This window comes from Notolabrus celidotus, chromosome 5 (assembly GCF_009762535.1).
Source record: "Notolabrus celidotus isolate fNotCel1 chromosome 5, fNotCel1.pri, whole genome shotgun sequence".
Taxonomy (NCBI): domain Eukaryota; kingdom Metazoa; phylum Chordata; class Actinopteri; order Labriformes; family Labridae; genus Notolabrus; species Notolabrus celidotus.
Window position 1 is genome coordinate 25,328,997 of NC_048276.1, and position 17,053 is coordinate 25,346,049.

General features: G+C 39.6%; 1 protein-coding gene across 1 annotated transcript in view; it reads right to left on the reverse strand.

The window, feature by feature from the left end:
* The window catches only part of LOC117813302 (protein turtle homolog B-like), a 146,173-nt gene that overhangs the window by 62,016 nt on the left and 67,104 nt on the right, over positions 1-17,053 (reverse strand). Inside the window, exons 4-5 of the mRNA XM_034684443.1 lie at positions 7,693-7,844; positions 5,685-5,802 (exon numbers count right to left, since the gene is read on the reverse strand). Of these exons, the coding sequence (XP_034540334.1) occupies positions 5,685-5,802; positions 7,693-7,844 (270 nt within the window). The remainder of the gene's footprint in view (positions 1-5,684; positions 5,803-7,692; positions 7,845-17,053) is intronic.

The window sequence follows — 17,053 nt, forward strand, 5'->3', positions numbered from 1 at the left end:
AAGTGTAATGGCCGACCCCAGAGCCATATCAAATACTTATTCTGCACTTAGTAAAGTATTATGGGAATTTACGAGTGAGCCTTGCTGTGCCAGATGGATCATCCTTCTTACACGCATGGATATATTTATGCCATGATACTTGATTCAGAGTCATTTCCCTGCCCTGACAATAACTATGTCCACTCAAACCAATCTGAGTGTGGTCTAAAAAGAGTCGCCTTAACGTCATCTACTTTGAGCCTCTTTACACACACAGTATTGTTGAGCCTCTATGAGAGTTTCACTCAAAACTCAAGTGTATTATGTACAGCATTACAAGCAAAAATAGGATATATGACGGATAAGAGCAGCTGTGCTCAGTGTGTAAGAAAGATCTCATTTAAACGTCAACGTTCTGCAGACATAACTCATATGACAAGATAAAGACAGATTTGTTTGTTTGCTTGTTTTGAAAGGGATAGTCTGCATTAATTTAGCTGTAGCAGAGTCAGCTATGAGCTAAATCACATCTGTAGTGTTCTAATATGTTGATTCAGTTATTTCAAACTAAAACACATGTTCATTTAATGAGACAGATGTATATAAAGGGAAGGGGAAGATCCATATTGGGGAAACAACCTCCTGGCTTTCTTTTTATTTGCATTGGGTAAATGCTCCTAAAGGTCTGAAGGAACAAGCTTAAAGCAGGCTTTACCGTCCCATCACAACTTTACAAGTTAACTCCATCGTTGACCACAGACTGTGTAAAACATGGATGTAGTCTCAGTGACATCATCCAGTGATTTCTGAAGGGGCCTTATGAAGCCAAATCATGGCTTCTTCTTGATTCATGTATTTGTCTCCTTTGTTCCTCCAATGGCATTGTTTCCTCATGTCTTGGCTCCTCTCATGGATTTAAAAGAGAGCAAGAAAGAGACACAAGAACAATAAATCCTTCCCTCCACGTCTGCCCGGAGTGGCGTCAGCTACTGATGACGAGTTGCACAGCTGTCTCACATGTCAGGCCAACAGTGCAGATGTCCAGGGAACCTCTCATTAATGAAATAAGCATGTGTAATGGATGTCTTAGTCACACCAAAGTCTGAAAGAAACTTCTGTTCAGTGAGTCATGTAAATTGTTAAACCTGGCTGATCATTAGTGGTATTACTACGGTTGTTAATTTTAATCATTTAACCTTCCTATTACTATTTATTATTCAACTACTACATGTTCCTCAGATAAACACTGTGAGAGTAACTTGGCAAATAAATGAATAAATAATAATGTGTGTGGAGGTGGGGTATGCAGTAAATGCACCAATCATGTCACAGATCCTTCATCATGGCTGTGAGGAAGCGATTGCCGGGTCAGCTGAGGAGAGAGGACACAAGGATGCGCAGATTAATGTATAAGTAGAAGCCCATGGTGGTGGTGGTTGATGTCTTGCTTGGACCAGATGAACGATGGATAAAGACTGATGATTCTGCAAAGAACAGACAGAGACTGGGAGGTGGAGGGGCGTGGGCAAATCAGCAACGTGATCAGGATCAGGGTGTGCCGCTGTGCTATTGGATGAGAGACTACGAGTGCTACAGCTGATTAACCTATGACAGCCGCGATGAATGAAGCTGGAAGGAAGCAAGCAGGGTGAGCAAGCGAGAGAGGGAGAAGATATAAATACTTTAGAAATGTGTCGTACTGTATTGAAACCTGATTTTTTTTTTAGTGCTGTGAAGAGTCTTTGATCAGCTTAATACATATCAGCTGCTATCCTACACATTTACCACTGCTAAAAATTAACACAAATAATAAAAGATCTTACTGTTTTAGAAGCATATTGAGGTACTCTTTTTTTGCACAACTGTATAAGCAGAGCCAAAACACATACAAACTTTAAGTCAATGTTCTTTCAGTGATAGACTTTTGCAGCAGTGCTGATGAACTTTCCCTAAAAGCAGAAACCTCAAACAGAACCAGACACAGTAGAGGACAGCTATCAGCCTCGAATGATGAGACAATAAAGTGGAAGAGACTGGGGTTATAGCTGTATGTAAGAATGGAGAGCTTAAAGTGGTTGTTTTTTGCTGTTACTGGCTTTGTAAAGTTAGTAAAGATAGTTTGATTAATCGAGACAATAAAGGCATTTTTAAATAATCAGCATCAACCCTTAGAAAAAGTGATATTGGTCGAACGCTAAAAGGTCGTGACTTTTAATTCAGTGTTGACACAACCATTAGTACTGTATATTAGAATATACACTTATGATACTACAGAAATCCATACTGTAATGACCTTCAAACAGTCTTACGATTATCCTGACAATAGAATTATGGACCAAAATACCCAACCACACACTGTGATACACACACATACAGCAGAGATGAGCCAGTGTTGCACTATAAACTGCTCGGCCCATATGTTAGTCCCAATCCTTTAACAGGCAGCGTCTCCATCTGCCAGACCCTCTGCAGGACAACTAGCACCAGGCCAGTGCCCAATGACTGGGCTGTGTCTGTTTGTGTCTGTGTGTGTGTTAGTGTGTGTGTTTGGTTTTGTGTGTGTGTGTGTGTGTGTGTGTGTGTGTGTGTGTGTGTGTGTGTGTGTGTGTGTGTGTGTGTGTGTGTGTGTGTGTGTGTCTGTGCCAACCCGCCCTATTTGGAACCGGCTGAGAGCTGGAGATTTGTTGGCACTGTGGTCTCTTAGCTGATCTGCAGCTCAGTGGCTTTCCAGGAGGGCCTCTATTAATCCGTCTCCCCCGTAAATTATACAGGACGGGTCAAACACATGCTCAGGCTCGGCTCTGGCTTTGTACTCAGAGGCTAAAGGAAATATGTGATCTCTGACAACACGTTCCCTGTCGGGTCTATGATGAATGAAAGCAATTAGAAATATGATCTACACCTCAGAAACTGCTTTAATCTTCCTCTAATTTGATGCAGGCGAGCTGATAAGCTGCTCTGTTTCAGTCTATAATTTTCATTTGACAAAGAAATGCACATTTGCAGCAGTGTTATTTGTCTATGCATAATATTTGTAAATGTATTTAGCACAAATCACTGAGTACAGCTGAGGCATATGTGTGTAGTTTTTGTTGTTTGCTCATTAAAAACACTGGACACACTAAAAACTCATTGCAGTTTAAAAATTGTAAAATGATATGTTTTGTAACTTAAAGCAACTTGGTACACAGAACACAATGGTCCAAAATGTCTTAAGATCTGGGAACCTTTGAGGGTAGAAAAAGAGACATGCACTCATCTTAAAGAAGTGTACCTCAAAAGCTTACCGGCGTTCAGAGTGAGTGTCAAGAAAAACAGTTTGTAGAGGTTTCTTTGTTCAAACAAAGTTTACTATTGTGGTTTATTGACTTGTATAACGTTTTTAATCAGTTTGTATGGATGTTTTTACTTAACATGTGAAAACACACCAAGAACTGACATAGTAACCAGCCAAGATACCAGCAGAGCCTTTTGGAAAAGTACATGGTTCAACTCCTAGCCCTTACCCTTTGCTGCATATCTGTCCCCACATGTCTCTCAACAGCTGTGCTATCAATACAGCCCCCACACAAAAGTTACAAGACAGAAAAAAAATAATATAAGGCCATGAAGCTCTGTGAGCAGTTTGTACCAGGTGTTGCAGTATTTAACAGGACGAGTGGAACTTTGAACCAATGTTGATGCTATCTTCAGTATTAGTTTGAGTGATCTCCCTGGTAATATGAAATGTAAGAAGCAGACACATTAGACTTTGCATTCAGACTTATATCTGGTGTTTATTCAACAATAAAAAGTCTAACAAAATACATGCCTTCTTTTTTCCCTGATTAAATACCCCCCCTGCATTTTTGGATTACTGCTCTGGGTGAATGTCCACAAGACTGACAGGAATCAATCAGGTGAAAACTGAGTGAAAATGTTTCTGCTAAGCCTTCCCTCGGTTCAGACGAGGTCAGAACCACTCAGCCGTGTTTCATTGGGGGAAGCAATCTTTAAATTAGATGACCTGGAATGTCATGTTTGCTGCTTTATCATTTATCCTCTTTGCAAAGGCGTATCAGTTCTCTGCTTCCTGCACACAAACACACACACACACACACACACACACACACACACACACACACACACACACACACACACACACACACACACACACACACACACACACAAACTTTTGATCCTGTTTCCTTTCATTTTCTCAGTAAACCAATTAGTGACTTTGGGCATCGACGTGTGCATGATGTGGCAAATTGTAGACAATAAATAATTCATTTGCTAAATGTGTGTTTAGTTTGTGGCAGAGTGTGAATGGATAGAGACAGATCTTTAACGTTGAGAGTCTGTTTCTTTTAGAGCTACAGGCAAACAAATCCCACATTCTCTGATTCTTTTTCTCTCCAATAAATAATAAACTGCTAAGATGTATGAAGACAACTGTTCTTTGGTTCAGTTATATAGGAAACAACCATAGACTGTATAAAACATGGACATAGTATCCGTGATGCCACCCATTTGTTTCTGAAGAGCTGTTTTGAAGCCAATCGACAGCGGCAGCCACATTGCTGCTGTCGAGCGATTGTGACGTAAAGAGGCGGGCTTTGAGCCTCCAAGCCAACAGCTACAGTGTTCCCGCCTGCCAATCAAGCCAGCTGTGCCTCTCATTGGGAGACTCGTAATCTAAATATCTTCGAAATTGCCACGTAAGAAAACAAATCACCCCCCGTACAGTGTGTGCCAATCGAGAAATGAGCTATCCAGACTACACTCGTCTTTTGTACCAGGCTGTAAACATGTTTATTTCTGCCGTAAAGATCTGCTTTTTCGAATCTGTGTGTATGTGGTTTTCGGTACTTCCGGAGCCAGCCTCAAGAGGATCCTCAATGAACTGCAGTTTTTAGCACTTTTGCATTGGACTACTATTTTTAGACCGGAGGTTGCCGCTTGGAAATAACCCCTTCTTGAGCAACTGCCTCTACTGTATGTGCAAAGCATGCTGGGTACATAGCAATGCAGAACAGTCTAGCTTTGAACACTTTTCTCCCTCATTAGATCATAATCTTGCATTTACTTGCAAGACATAAAATGCTCATTGTTCATTAGAACAGGTTATTATTAGTTATCAGTATCAGCTCAAACAAATCCATACATATATCTCTACAAAAAATAAATAAAAGATGATTAATAACTGCAACTTAGTTCTTCATAAGACACAGCTGATAAAAGGTTGTAGTGTAGTTAACACTCCTTGTGACAAAAGTACATCAGACTTCATGATTAAATCATCCTTTTTTTTGTTTAACATCTGCATCATTCTCCCATTATAGGCATGCTGTCCTTCTGTTTTTCTCAGAAGGGATGGTACAGTTAGTGTCAATATTAACATTAATAGACAGCTCTTGAACAACATGCAAAACTCCCTTGAAACACGTCAGCTTGCTATGTTGGGAAAGAAAAGTTCTGACCTGCAGAGAGACACTTTTCAGAAAGTGTTACTAACTTTATCATGCTGTCATAAACTGATATATAAAAAGGTAAAGCCTCTTCACTGCCACAGAAACCTGCCACTGTGGAACAGATGGACAAACAGGCAGGAGTCCACATGAAGCAGACAAGGATCCCAGGGTCCTGGAAACAGTTTGACATTTTAACAGGTGTTTTCCAGGCCTGGAGATGGTCTGGAAAAAGTCACACATATACGTTCTTACCTTGTACTAGCAGCCGTGTGGTGTGGATGGCCTCTCCCTGGGGGCTGAAGGCTCGACACGTGTAGGCCCCCCGATCCTCCCGTGTGATGGATAGCACCGTCAGACTCCCATCAGACACCTGAGCACACAAACAGAAAAACAATGTTCATATAAGCTTGAATCAATTTTCAATGTTCTAGTCGACTTTACCAGGATATGTTTCAACAAAAACAGCACGAGCCAGTCTGCTTGAAGGCTACATTCAGCTCCCGACTCCCTTTTCTACAAGACTTTCGTAGTCACAAGGTGTAACTTCATGTTCTCTAAAAACCTTTATAGAAGTAATCCAGCACACCTGAGAGAGAGGACACAGCATGGTGCAGCAGCTTTCAGTTCAAAGTTTAGTTCATGTAACAATTCTTCTTTCTGAGGCTTTCCTTTCTGCATTACTTGCCCAAGTTTAGGCCCCGACAGGCCTGGAGCAGTGTCTTTTTTGCATCTGTTTTCTGTGTTTGTAGATCTGTATCATTTATGGATTTGCAGCAGGTTTACGGTTAATGCCTTAGTTTTAGTTTTTTTGTCCTTATCCTTTTTTTCAGCTGGTTTCTGCTCCAGCATTTATTTTGTACCACGTCCGTATTTGTAGCATGTTTATGCCAATGAGGATCATTGCATACCGGTGAGCCCTGTCAGCCACTTCACAACACACCCTTAGATATCAAGGAGTACATGTTGCACCATTCCCATGGTCATCTCTATACAAGCACATATTGCAATAAGAACCTTTGTATGTTCATTCACTAAAAGGAAATCCGGGTCTAGATTTTTGCACCAGAATCAGATACTTTCAGTGGTATAAATCTTCAGTTAGTCATATTAGCAGATCTACAGGTTATAGTCACTCACTAGTAAACAGAAGTTCAGTCTGTTGCTGCCTGGCAGTGGATCAAATTTAGAAACATAACTCTGCAATGAACAGAGCTCAGTCATTTGAATAATTGATCTCATGTGGGGGAGTGTTCTCCATTCCTACATGCACGACTCAATGGTAGAAACTGAACAGCATACACTGTTTCATAAACTCACATTTACTCATTCAAACATAATCTATAACTAAAATTACTCCTTCTTGTGTAAGTCAAAGAGGTCAAGACTAAGATCAAAGATCAATCTGTAATTACATTTTATTGTCTGGTCTGCTAAACTGTAAAATCCCCTGTAAGTAAACCCACGAGGATCAGACAGACTTGTGCAGTTTAAGATTCTCCAGGAGATTCAGACTCTCCTCTTGTCCTTCTGTCTCCTCTGAAAACACTGCCCTCAGCTCTCTTTGAATGCTGTGGTGAGGCAGGAGGAGCTGCTGTGGCTCAGATCTGTTTTGTGACACCTTAAATGTCATCACTGTCTGTTCAGGATCCATTTTCTTCAAACATATTCAGAATTGATATATTTTCTTTGTTCCCCATGTTCAGATGGCTTTGGCAAAGAAGAAACAATTAATTGTGCACCTTGTAGTTTTAGAGAGAGATCTTTCTCACTGAGCATTATCTGTTATTAGTTTTTCATGTTGAGTTAACTGCTACAAGTTGAGAATAATCTTCAATTACAGATTCAGATTAAAAATGAAGAAACCAGGGTGCTAGTTTAGCTCAGCAGTGAGATCCTATGTACGGAGGATTTAGTCCTTGAAGTAGGCGGGTGGGTTAAAATCCTGATCTGCTGCCCTGTGGTTCATGTCCTTACTTTACTACTCTGACCTCTTCCGTATCCTCTGTAGAAAGGCATTAACCCCCCAACCAAAATATGATCTTATAAAAGGTTATACTTTATAACCTTTTATCTGTGTGCATTGTGTTAAAGCTGAAGTGGAGTTAAGGTGAAGGCCTGTGGAGCGGTCTCATTTTGTCTCTCTTTTACACAACAGCACTATTATCATTGTGAACTTGGTACTAAAACTAACAATAGCTAACTAAGATACTATAACTAAGATGTACGAGGGGATACATAAGGGCAGTACAGAGTAACATACCTTATACTTGGCACTGCTGACCATGAGGCTGCCTTCCCGCAACCAGCTGACCGAGGGTTTGGGGTTTCCGAATGCCGTGCAGGTCAAAGTGATGCTTCCCCCCTCCTTGGCCTCGACATACTGAGGTGGTGTGTCTGTGAACGTGGGGGGAGCTAGGGGTCAGAGGAGAAAAACAAAGACAAGGACATGTTAAAGATATTTTAGAACGATAAATTACAGTTATAGAAAGAGAGGGACAGAGACATCACGCCTGTGCTTTATTTGGATGAGGCCCTGAAATTCTTCCACTAAAATGTAGAAAGAAAAATAGATAAATATGCTAAACAGAAACATGAGCAGAACATGGACAGTCAGGGGTAATACTTCACACCACAGACTGGGTCAAGGGGGAGAGTACCCGTTTAGAGCTCGTATGGCTTTGAGAACAAATCTCTTGCTACAGTTGGCCCTTCATCACATGGGTAGCCTCTAACTTCGACCAGAAAAGAGGGGGATGAGGTACTGGTAGAGTGTTTGTTAGTACTACTACTTTCTGGTTCAGTGAGGAGTTGACAGTGTCAGATAAGTTGGGCGTTCAGGATACCAATGATTTTACGAGCCAGATGGGTTATCTTTAAGAGATGGTTGTTATTGACGATTGTAAGCACACAAAAAGATAGACTGCACTGGTTCAACAATGCAGCGGGACAGGAGGAGAAGAAGATGGGTTGGAATGACAGGTGCATTTAAAATGCAGTAATGTAGTGAGATGTTTTAAGTTAATGGAGGCAATTAAAAACACTATACTTAGAGGCAGAGGACTTCATATTTGTTGAAGTCTTGCTAAGGATAAACACAACTCAGCGCCTACTACTACTACTTCAACACAACACTCAAACAGACAACAAATGGGTGTACAAAAAATAGATTACAGGTAACCAAATAGAAAAGTTTAATCTAAAAAGTAAAAATTAAGGAGAAAAAGAACACAGAGTGAACAGTAAACTGTCACATAAAGGAAGAAATAAAGGATAAAAATAAATCAACCAACATGTTATATGACTTTTATAACATACTGCAGAAACATTGTTGCTTGGAGACTTTAAGTGAAACTGATGAACTCAAAGTTTGCTCTTTCTGTCCATGAATACTGAAAATGAACAGTATGCATGACGTTTATTGCAGATTTTACTGCCTCGTGTCTTGTTTCCTGAATGCATAACGTTTTTATTTATTCTCAGAGGAAAGAAAGGAACTGATGACGTTTCTATATTAAGTGACATAAAAACCTTAGCCTAAAGTAATGTTTTCCTTGACATATGAATACTTTTCTCTTATAGATTATGACATTTAAAAAGAACCCAATAAGGATTCTTCCCATTTCTCTTTTTGTCACTATTTCTCTAAAATTCAATGATCAAGGATGCTCCACTTGAGTTGAACTTTTCCAACCATTAAGCCCTATTATAAACAAAAAAAGTCAGAGTTATTGATTATAATTTGAGTTTTTAATTGTGTTGAAATCTAGTTAAGATGTAGAAAACTGAGTAAAGGAATTTGCAAGAACAATAATTGTACACAGGGAAAACAGAAATATAACCCCAATTCTATAAGGGTTGGGACCCCTGTGTAAAACTGTAATCAATAGTGAGTTTTATTGTTTGACAATAGGTGACAAGTCAGGAACGCAGGGAAAGGCCAGTTTAGCACTTGGACTCTTCTACTACAGAGCCATGCTGTTGTGATGTGAGCAGACTATGGTTTGACATTGTTGATCTGATATATGAAAGGCATTGCCTGGATGGCTGCATATGTTGCTCCATAACTTGCATTCATCAGCATAACCATGCCATGGACACTGGTTTTTGAACTGTGTGTTGGAAAGAAGCAGAAGGTTGAAATGATTAGCGAACCTTCAAAATGTATTTTTATCAATATTCTATACAGCGTCCCAACTCTTCTGGGATTGGGGTTGTAAAAAAATAAAAAAACAGTGAAACTCTTCAGATTTGAAGTGCCTTCTTTTGGGGAAGAAGAAGAAGACATCTTTCAAGGTTTGTTTCTAATCTGGAAGCAGAGGGATCTTTACCTCCTGTGAGGGACCAGCTGAGTGTAAATAATAGCAGGAGACTGGACAATCAAACAAACTACCAAGAGACCACTTAATAATGTATGTGTGTAAAACTTCACCTGACTCTGCCTGTGCTATCTGGTTGGTTGCACACGTCCACAGCTTTAGATTTGTGCCACAGCAGAAAAACAGACAGTTGAAGCGAGGCAGAAGAGGAGCCCTTGTCCCAAAAAGTGAGGGAATAAAACTAGTCCACCTACACTAACAGAGCATGCTTATGTGTTAACAGGCAAAACCTCAGGGTGAAGTCTAAATGTTTGCAGTTTTAAACACATATGCATGCACAGGCATATCAGTCTCTGGAGGGAACTGGCACAGTTTGTTCCGATCTTCCTTCAAGGACACAAGTTTATTTCAGAAGACCTTTTCTGATTCTCTCTTTTAAAGGACTTCATTCTGATCTGTCATTTTTGATAAATCTAGTTCTGATTGATGGATGCTGAGCAATTAATTTGTAGGGCACCACCCAACTCAGACATGGTATGTACAATCTGATTTTCTGTCCAATACAAAGTTAAGGCTCTTAGTTTCAATATTTTTGGTTGAAAGTAAAACCTGTCAAACCCCTTTTATTATCCATGGTATAATCAATCAGTTCATTGCAACACAAACAACTTTGTTAATCCCTGAAAACACAAGTGCTACAGAGCAGCTTGTAAATAAGAAAACTACTCAGCCATGTACAGACAACAACATATCATACATATGAGCTCAAATACAAAAACTTAAATCTTATGGTTTCAGCATGCTTTTCATGGTTTTAACATAACAGTATTACGTTGTGTGCCGATGTGCCAAACATACTGCTTTTTGTAAAACCATTTTTAAAATCCTCTTTAGCTCAGAGGCCTTTCAGATTATAAAAGGGCATGATCATAAAGACAATTGGCACATCTTCCGACCAAATAATACTAATGACCCCATCCCCATTAAACCTGAGCTACCAGCCAACACATACACACAGACGCTGAGATCATAGTCTGTGATTCACAACAGATTTTGATCAGTCATAATTCCTGTTTTGATATTCTCAATCTAATCACCTTAGGACTGATGCTGATCAGCTTACATGTTTAATCCTGTGGCTCTCGCAACTGGGAACATGTCTTTCCATCTGCAGCTACAAGCCTGACCATAGTGCTAATTCAACAACAAGAGAATTTCTGTTAAAACTTTCACCCTGCACATATCACCATCTATTATTACTGAACAACAATTTAATACTGAGCACTGCTCTTTATAAAGTTACATCATTTTTAAGATGATTCTACATGCACGCTTACATACATGATACACGATTTAAATGTAATCAACTTGTATCATGCAGTGTTCGGTATAAAACTGTAAATGATGAATGTAAACTTAGGTAAGAGCTACTAGAATCAGAATCATTTTTATTGGCCAGGTACAGTGGGGCAAAAAAGTATTTAGTCAGCCACTGATTTTGCAAGTTCTCCCACTTAGAAAGATGAGAGAGGTCTGTAATTTTCATCAGACACACACCTCAACTATGAGAGACAAAATGAGAAAAAAAATCCAGGAAATCACATTGTAGGATTTTTAAAGAATTTATTTGTAAATTATGGTGGAAAATAAGTATTTGGTCACCCACAAACAAGCAAGATTTCTGTCTCTCACAGACCTGTAACTTCTTCTTTAAGAAGCTCTTCTGTCCTCCACTCGTTACCTGTATTAATGGAACCTGTTTAAACTGGTTATCTGTATAAAAGACACCTGTCCACAGCCTCAAACAGTCAGACTCCAAACTCAACCATGGCAAAGACCAAAGAGCTGTCAAAGGACACCAGGAAGAAAATTTTGGACCTGCACCAGGCTGGGAATAGGCAAACAGGTTGGTGTGAATAAATCAACTGTGGGAGCAATAGTAAGAAAATGGAAAACATACAAGACCATTGATAATCTCCCTCGATCTGGGGCCCCATGCAAGATCTCATCCCGTGGGGTCAAAATGATCATGAGAACGGTGAGCAAAAATCCCAGAACTACACGGAGGGACCTGATGAATGACCTGCAGAGAGCTGGGACCAAAGTAACAAAGGCTACCATCAGTAACACACTACGCCAAGAGGGACTCAAATCCTGCAGCGCCAGGCGTGTCCCCCTGCTTAAGCCAGTACATGTCCAGGCCCGCCTGAAGTTTGCCAGAGAGCATATGGATGATCCAGAAGAGGATTGGGAGAATATCATGTGGTCAGATGAAACCAAAATAGAACTTTTTGGTAAAAACTCAACTCGTCGTGTTTGGAAGAAGAAGAATGCTGAGTTGCATCCCAAGAACACCATACCTACTGTGAAGCATGGGGGTGGAAACCTCATGCTTTGGAGCTGTTTTTCTGCAAAGGGGACAGGACGACTGATCCGTGTTAAGGGAAGAATGAACGGGGCCATGTATTGTGAGATTTAAGCCAAAACCTCCTTCCATCAGTGAGAGCATTGAAGATGGAACATCGCTGGGTCTTCCAGCATGACAATGATCCCAAACACACCGCTCGGTCAACGAAGGAGTGGCTCCGTTAAAAGCATTTCAAGGTCCTGGAGTGGCCTAGCCAGTATCCAGACCTCAACCCCATAGAAAATTTGTGGAGGGAGTTGAATGTCCGTGTTGCCCAGCAACAGCCCCAAAACATCAGTGCTCTAGAGGAGATCTGCATGGAGGAATGGGCCAAAATACCAGCTACAGTGTGTGCAAACCTGGTGAAGACTTACAGGAAACGTTTGACCTCTGTCATTGCCAACAAAGGTTATGTTATAAAGTGTTGAGTTGAACTTTTGTTATTGACCAAATACTTATTTTCCACCATAATTTACAAATAAATTCTTTAAAAATCCTACAATGTGATTTACTGGATTTTTTTTTTCTCATTTTGTCTCTCACAGTTGAGAGACTGGTAGTTTACCAGTCGTAATAAAGACTGATGTGCAACATTAAATTTGAAAATGTCAACTTATTTTACTGATGTTCTTCCCCTCGTGTTTTCAGTAGAGTTCAAATGCAGCTGATCAGGACGCTGTTTTTTGAGCTTTGACCTTTAGGTCATAATATGTAATCAATACATAATTTTATCCTATCTGACATTGAGGTGAAATTGTTTTGGTAATAAGCCTCAATCTAGGAGAGATGGTCAAAAATGTTTTTAGAGATCATACTGAGCTTTGTACGTTATAATAATGGATGTAAGGGTTCATTCAACCCACGATTTGATTTCAAACCTGATTTTTGGTTCACGATACATTTCACTCACGATTCTCTAAAGATTTTCAAGAAAACTGGATTCAACTCAAAATTTAAATAACTATCATTTTATTTCATTTCAGTTGCAATATATATATATATTCTCTTATATTTCTGTGTAAACAAAATAATCCTTTTTTATTGTTAAGGTGTGTTGTAACTCAAATTAAACCACTGCACACTTTTTTCAGCAACTTGCAAAAAAACTAAAATCACCACACAAATACCTTGTTGGAAAATTTCAGAATAATTATAGAGAAATGGAAAGTGAACAATTCCCAAATGAAAGTAATAAATATTAAAACAAATAAGGTAAATCTCTTTAAATTAGGGATGTAAATTTCAAATATTTTCGGTGATCTATCTTTGGAAATGTTAACGATCAATTATCGTTTACTCATTAAAAAAATGTAACCATGTCAAAAATAATGCCAAATACGTTTTCCCCCCTAAATCTAATTCAGCCCCCAGCTGAGTGTCTCTGCTGTGCTTTATTCTCCGCCGTCGGACTGATTGTGACCAGGTTGTGCTCCCGGCTGACACATGACCGTGTTCACATGCTTATTTTTCTCAAACTTAAAACACCGCCACTCAGCGAGTGACGAGAGAGCAGCGCAAGAGACTTAATGATGTTGAACAAGCGGAGTACAATTCAGATAGCGCCTTCCACTGTTAAAAATAATATCCCGATACAAATTTTGTTGAATTGAATTTCATCCACTCTTATTTGTATCCATTTTTTACCATCTTGCCATATAGCCTTACATCCCTAGTTATGATCTCATCAGGTCTTCTTGGAGCCAGAGTGGACGTTAGCCCAAAACTACAGGACTTCTTAAAGTGGCTAGTAAGCATAAAGTATCCCTACAGGAACTGATTAGTGGACAATGAGAAAACATGATGTCTCGTGCAATGGCTGTCATTGTAGGTAAATATAAAGAAGCATACGATGAGACAATGTGTTAAACAATGGCTGTCTTTCTTATTCAGTCTACTAATTTCAAAGTTCACGCCACAAAGCAATATTTTAAACTATTTCCAACATCACAAAGCAAGAGTTTTAAACAATACACAAACCATTTCAGCACACTGAGAAAATGCCTCTGCAGAGCCTTGAAAATTGCTCACCTGTATTGTTTGCCAAAGTAACATCACTGTCATGTGAACTGCAGCTGTGAGCTAGGACTATTTTTACTCCTCTCCTCAGTGGTGCATTCAAGGACACAATAATTGATAGCCAGCTCTCAAAGACATTGCGTTTAGGTGCTATGTTTCAAGACACAACCTGAAACTATCAACATTACTTAAAGTGGATTTTGAGTTTTTCATAAAAACTCACACAAATCACAGATTATGACAACTGTAAAATCACTAAATACGCTATTAAGTCACTATTATCAAAGATATATATTTTCAAGTAGACTAAGGAATTTACTTTGAATTCTTCAATTTGAAGCTTCCAGTTTGTTGAAAGTAATGGGAATTTGCTGTGTTTCATAGAGTAACTCAAGTCCAGGGGGTATAATATCAGTTTATAAATGTCTGTTCAATTAAATTGGATACATGATGGACAACCAAGTCTGTTGTTAAAAACCTCAGGGCAAACTCAGTAGAGCAAAATATGAAGACAAAGCTACACGACAAAATGAAGTATAGAAAGTTCAATTATCTTCAACCATTCTCAAATTAAATCAGGGACCAAAGAAATACTCCTAATCATTTAGTTCAAATAAAAATGCCAGTTTAGAGTCCAGGTTAAAGGGTTTTAACATCTCATCTGTTGGCAATGGGTGGGATGAAGTGGTAGCTTTTCATTTCAGAAGACCATCAAAGTGTCACCAGATCTCAGAAAAGTCCAAAACAACTTCAGGAGCTTCACTGGAGCAAAGGAAAGGCAACTGAAAAAAGCCTGCTGCAGTAGGGGTTACTCTCCCCCACAAGCAGTTTCTTTGGCCAAAATGTCTTATTTCAGGTAGATTCAGCAGCTTTCTGCAGTGTCCTCTCTGTTCTGCACTCAAACACAGGTCACAGGTGTCGCTCTGACTCTCCTCAGCTGGGCCACACCCACTCCCTCATACAAACCAGGAGCATTCTGTCTCTCTTTTGGTTTTTTTTTTTACAATGGTTTGGAGTTATTTTTTTTTAACTGAGATATCTTAAAGGAACCTGACCCAGGGTTTGCAGCACTCTGTGCAGGCTGACTGCATTCGTAAGTAATATTTTACTGCATCCTGAGATGAAAAATCTGCAGGTGATGACCTGTGTTTCATAAATCTTCTGTGTCTGACTATCATTGACCTATGCTGAGCTGTTAGCATATGTGTCAAGCAATAAAACATTAAGGCTAACTGTACTCCACTGCAGGCTGAAGGATAAGAAACTGTAATACACTACGACAGCAAGTGTCCTCATTCACTTTTTATATTGTCCACAGAAAAAAAATATTGCACTTCAAAACTTTTATAAACACAGTTTTCATCAATTTCTATTTTGATCTAGGCACCGCAAGACTCAATACATGCTGGACTATTCAAGCTGATTAGAAGCTTTTTCTTGAAGATACATTTAAACACATCCAAAGACATTTTAATTTCCATCACCTATAGTCACTTTACTGACCCCACCTTGATCACATCATTGTGTAACCTAATGTCACCTCTTTTAGTTGGCTAACTAGCTGTTCTCCTGCAGATTTTGACACAGACTTTAACAGTGGATTATTAATTCAAACTAACGGGACATGCTACAAAGTTTAGGTGTGACCACCCCAGCTGCTTTGAGTGGAGGAGGAGGATGGCTGCCTCCAGCAGCAGCAAGGGTTGACAGAGTTTTCTCAACCTGAAGAGAGTTGGAAGCAGGACCGAGCTGTTTGCGGGGCAGGGGTGAAAAACTAAAGAATGCACCTCTTGTCATGAGGGACCAGCAAACAGACAGTCGTGATTTATGAACATCTGCTTATGACAACATTTTGAATGACTATTTGTAAACTCTTCAGTTTTTCTAATCAAAGGGTAGGTGCACAACAGCCAGTTCAAGTCTGTCAGATAAGGGCTGGTAAAAATTTTTATATAGGCAACATTGGAAGTATTTACAGACACATTATACATTTGATCTTGAAGCGCTTGTGAGATCCTGGCTCAAAGCAGGACCTCATCTTGTGGGTACTAATGAGCATGGCATTGGAAAGCCGAGCCGAGGCCTCTGTGGTCGTTTCTGTTGTTTTAGGTGAGAGAAAATGTACAAATCTTCAGCCCATATTTGCTGTGACTGAATTGTCATACAACTGCTGTGCTTGCAATGAAAGGTCAGGCGACATGCTAGTGTGCGTATGTTGAGGTGATATGTGGGTGTGTGTGTTTGTGTGAAAGGCGATTGTGCTGAGATGATTTTGTGCTGTTGCACGACATATGGCTGGGTTATGTATTACTAACCCTCCAATTTCCACCAGGTACTGTAAGTCACTCTGATCTAAGGTATATTGTCGATGTATACCTTGTCTACGTGTCTTGGGCCAATGGTATTTGTTAATATGCAGGGAGGACTGAAGGCTGTTACTGCTAGTTCTGCTAACATTAGCCACAGCAGATGACATTGTATACCCGCAGACTCTGTGATCCTATATTTTGCCATGCTTAATAGATTGTGCTCATTTTGACCTGTTTCAAAGTTTTTTCTTACCTTTAGACTAGTTGGCAAGTCAGAATGTAGCCTCTGTTTAAACAACTAGCAAATTAGCCACTTCAGAACATCCCAGATGAATCAATGTGAAATGTTTACTGTGATGTAAAACATAAAAGATCGGTTTTACATCAATTAAAGGCACGAAAAGGAAGAATGCAGACACTCATGGATACCTGGAAAAGAAGCTACCTTTCAAATTAAGGAAACCACATATGGAGGCTGTGAAAGTATTTGACAAGCAGGCCTGAGAACATTTGGACATTTGCAGGATTGAACGTTACTTTTTGTAAGATAGCATTCAACTGGCACTATGAGGC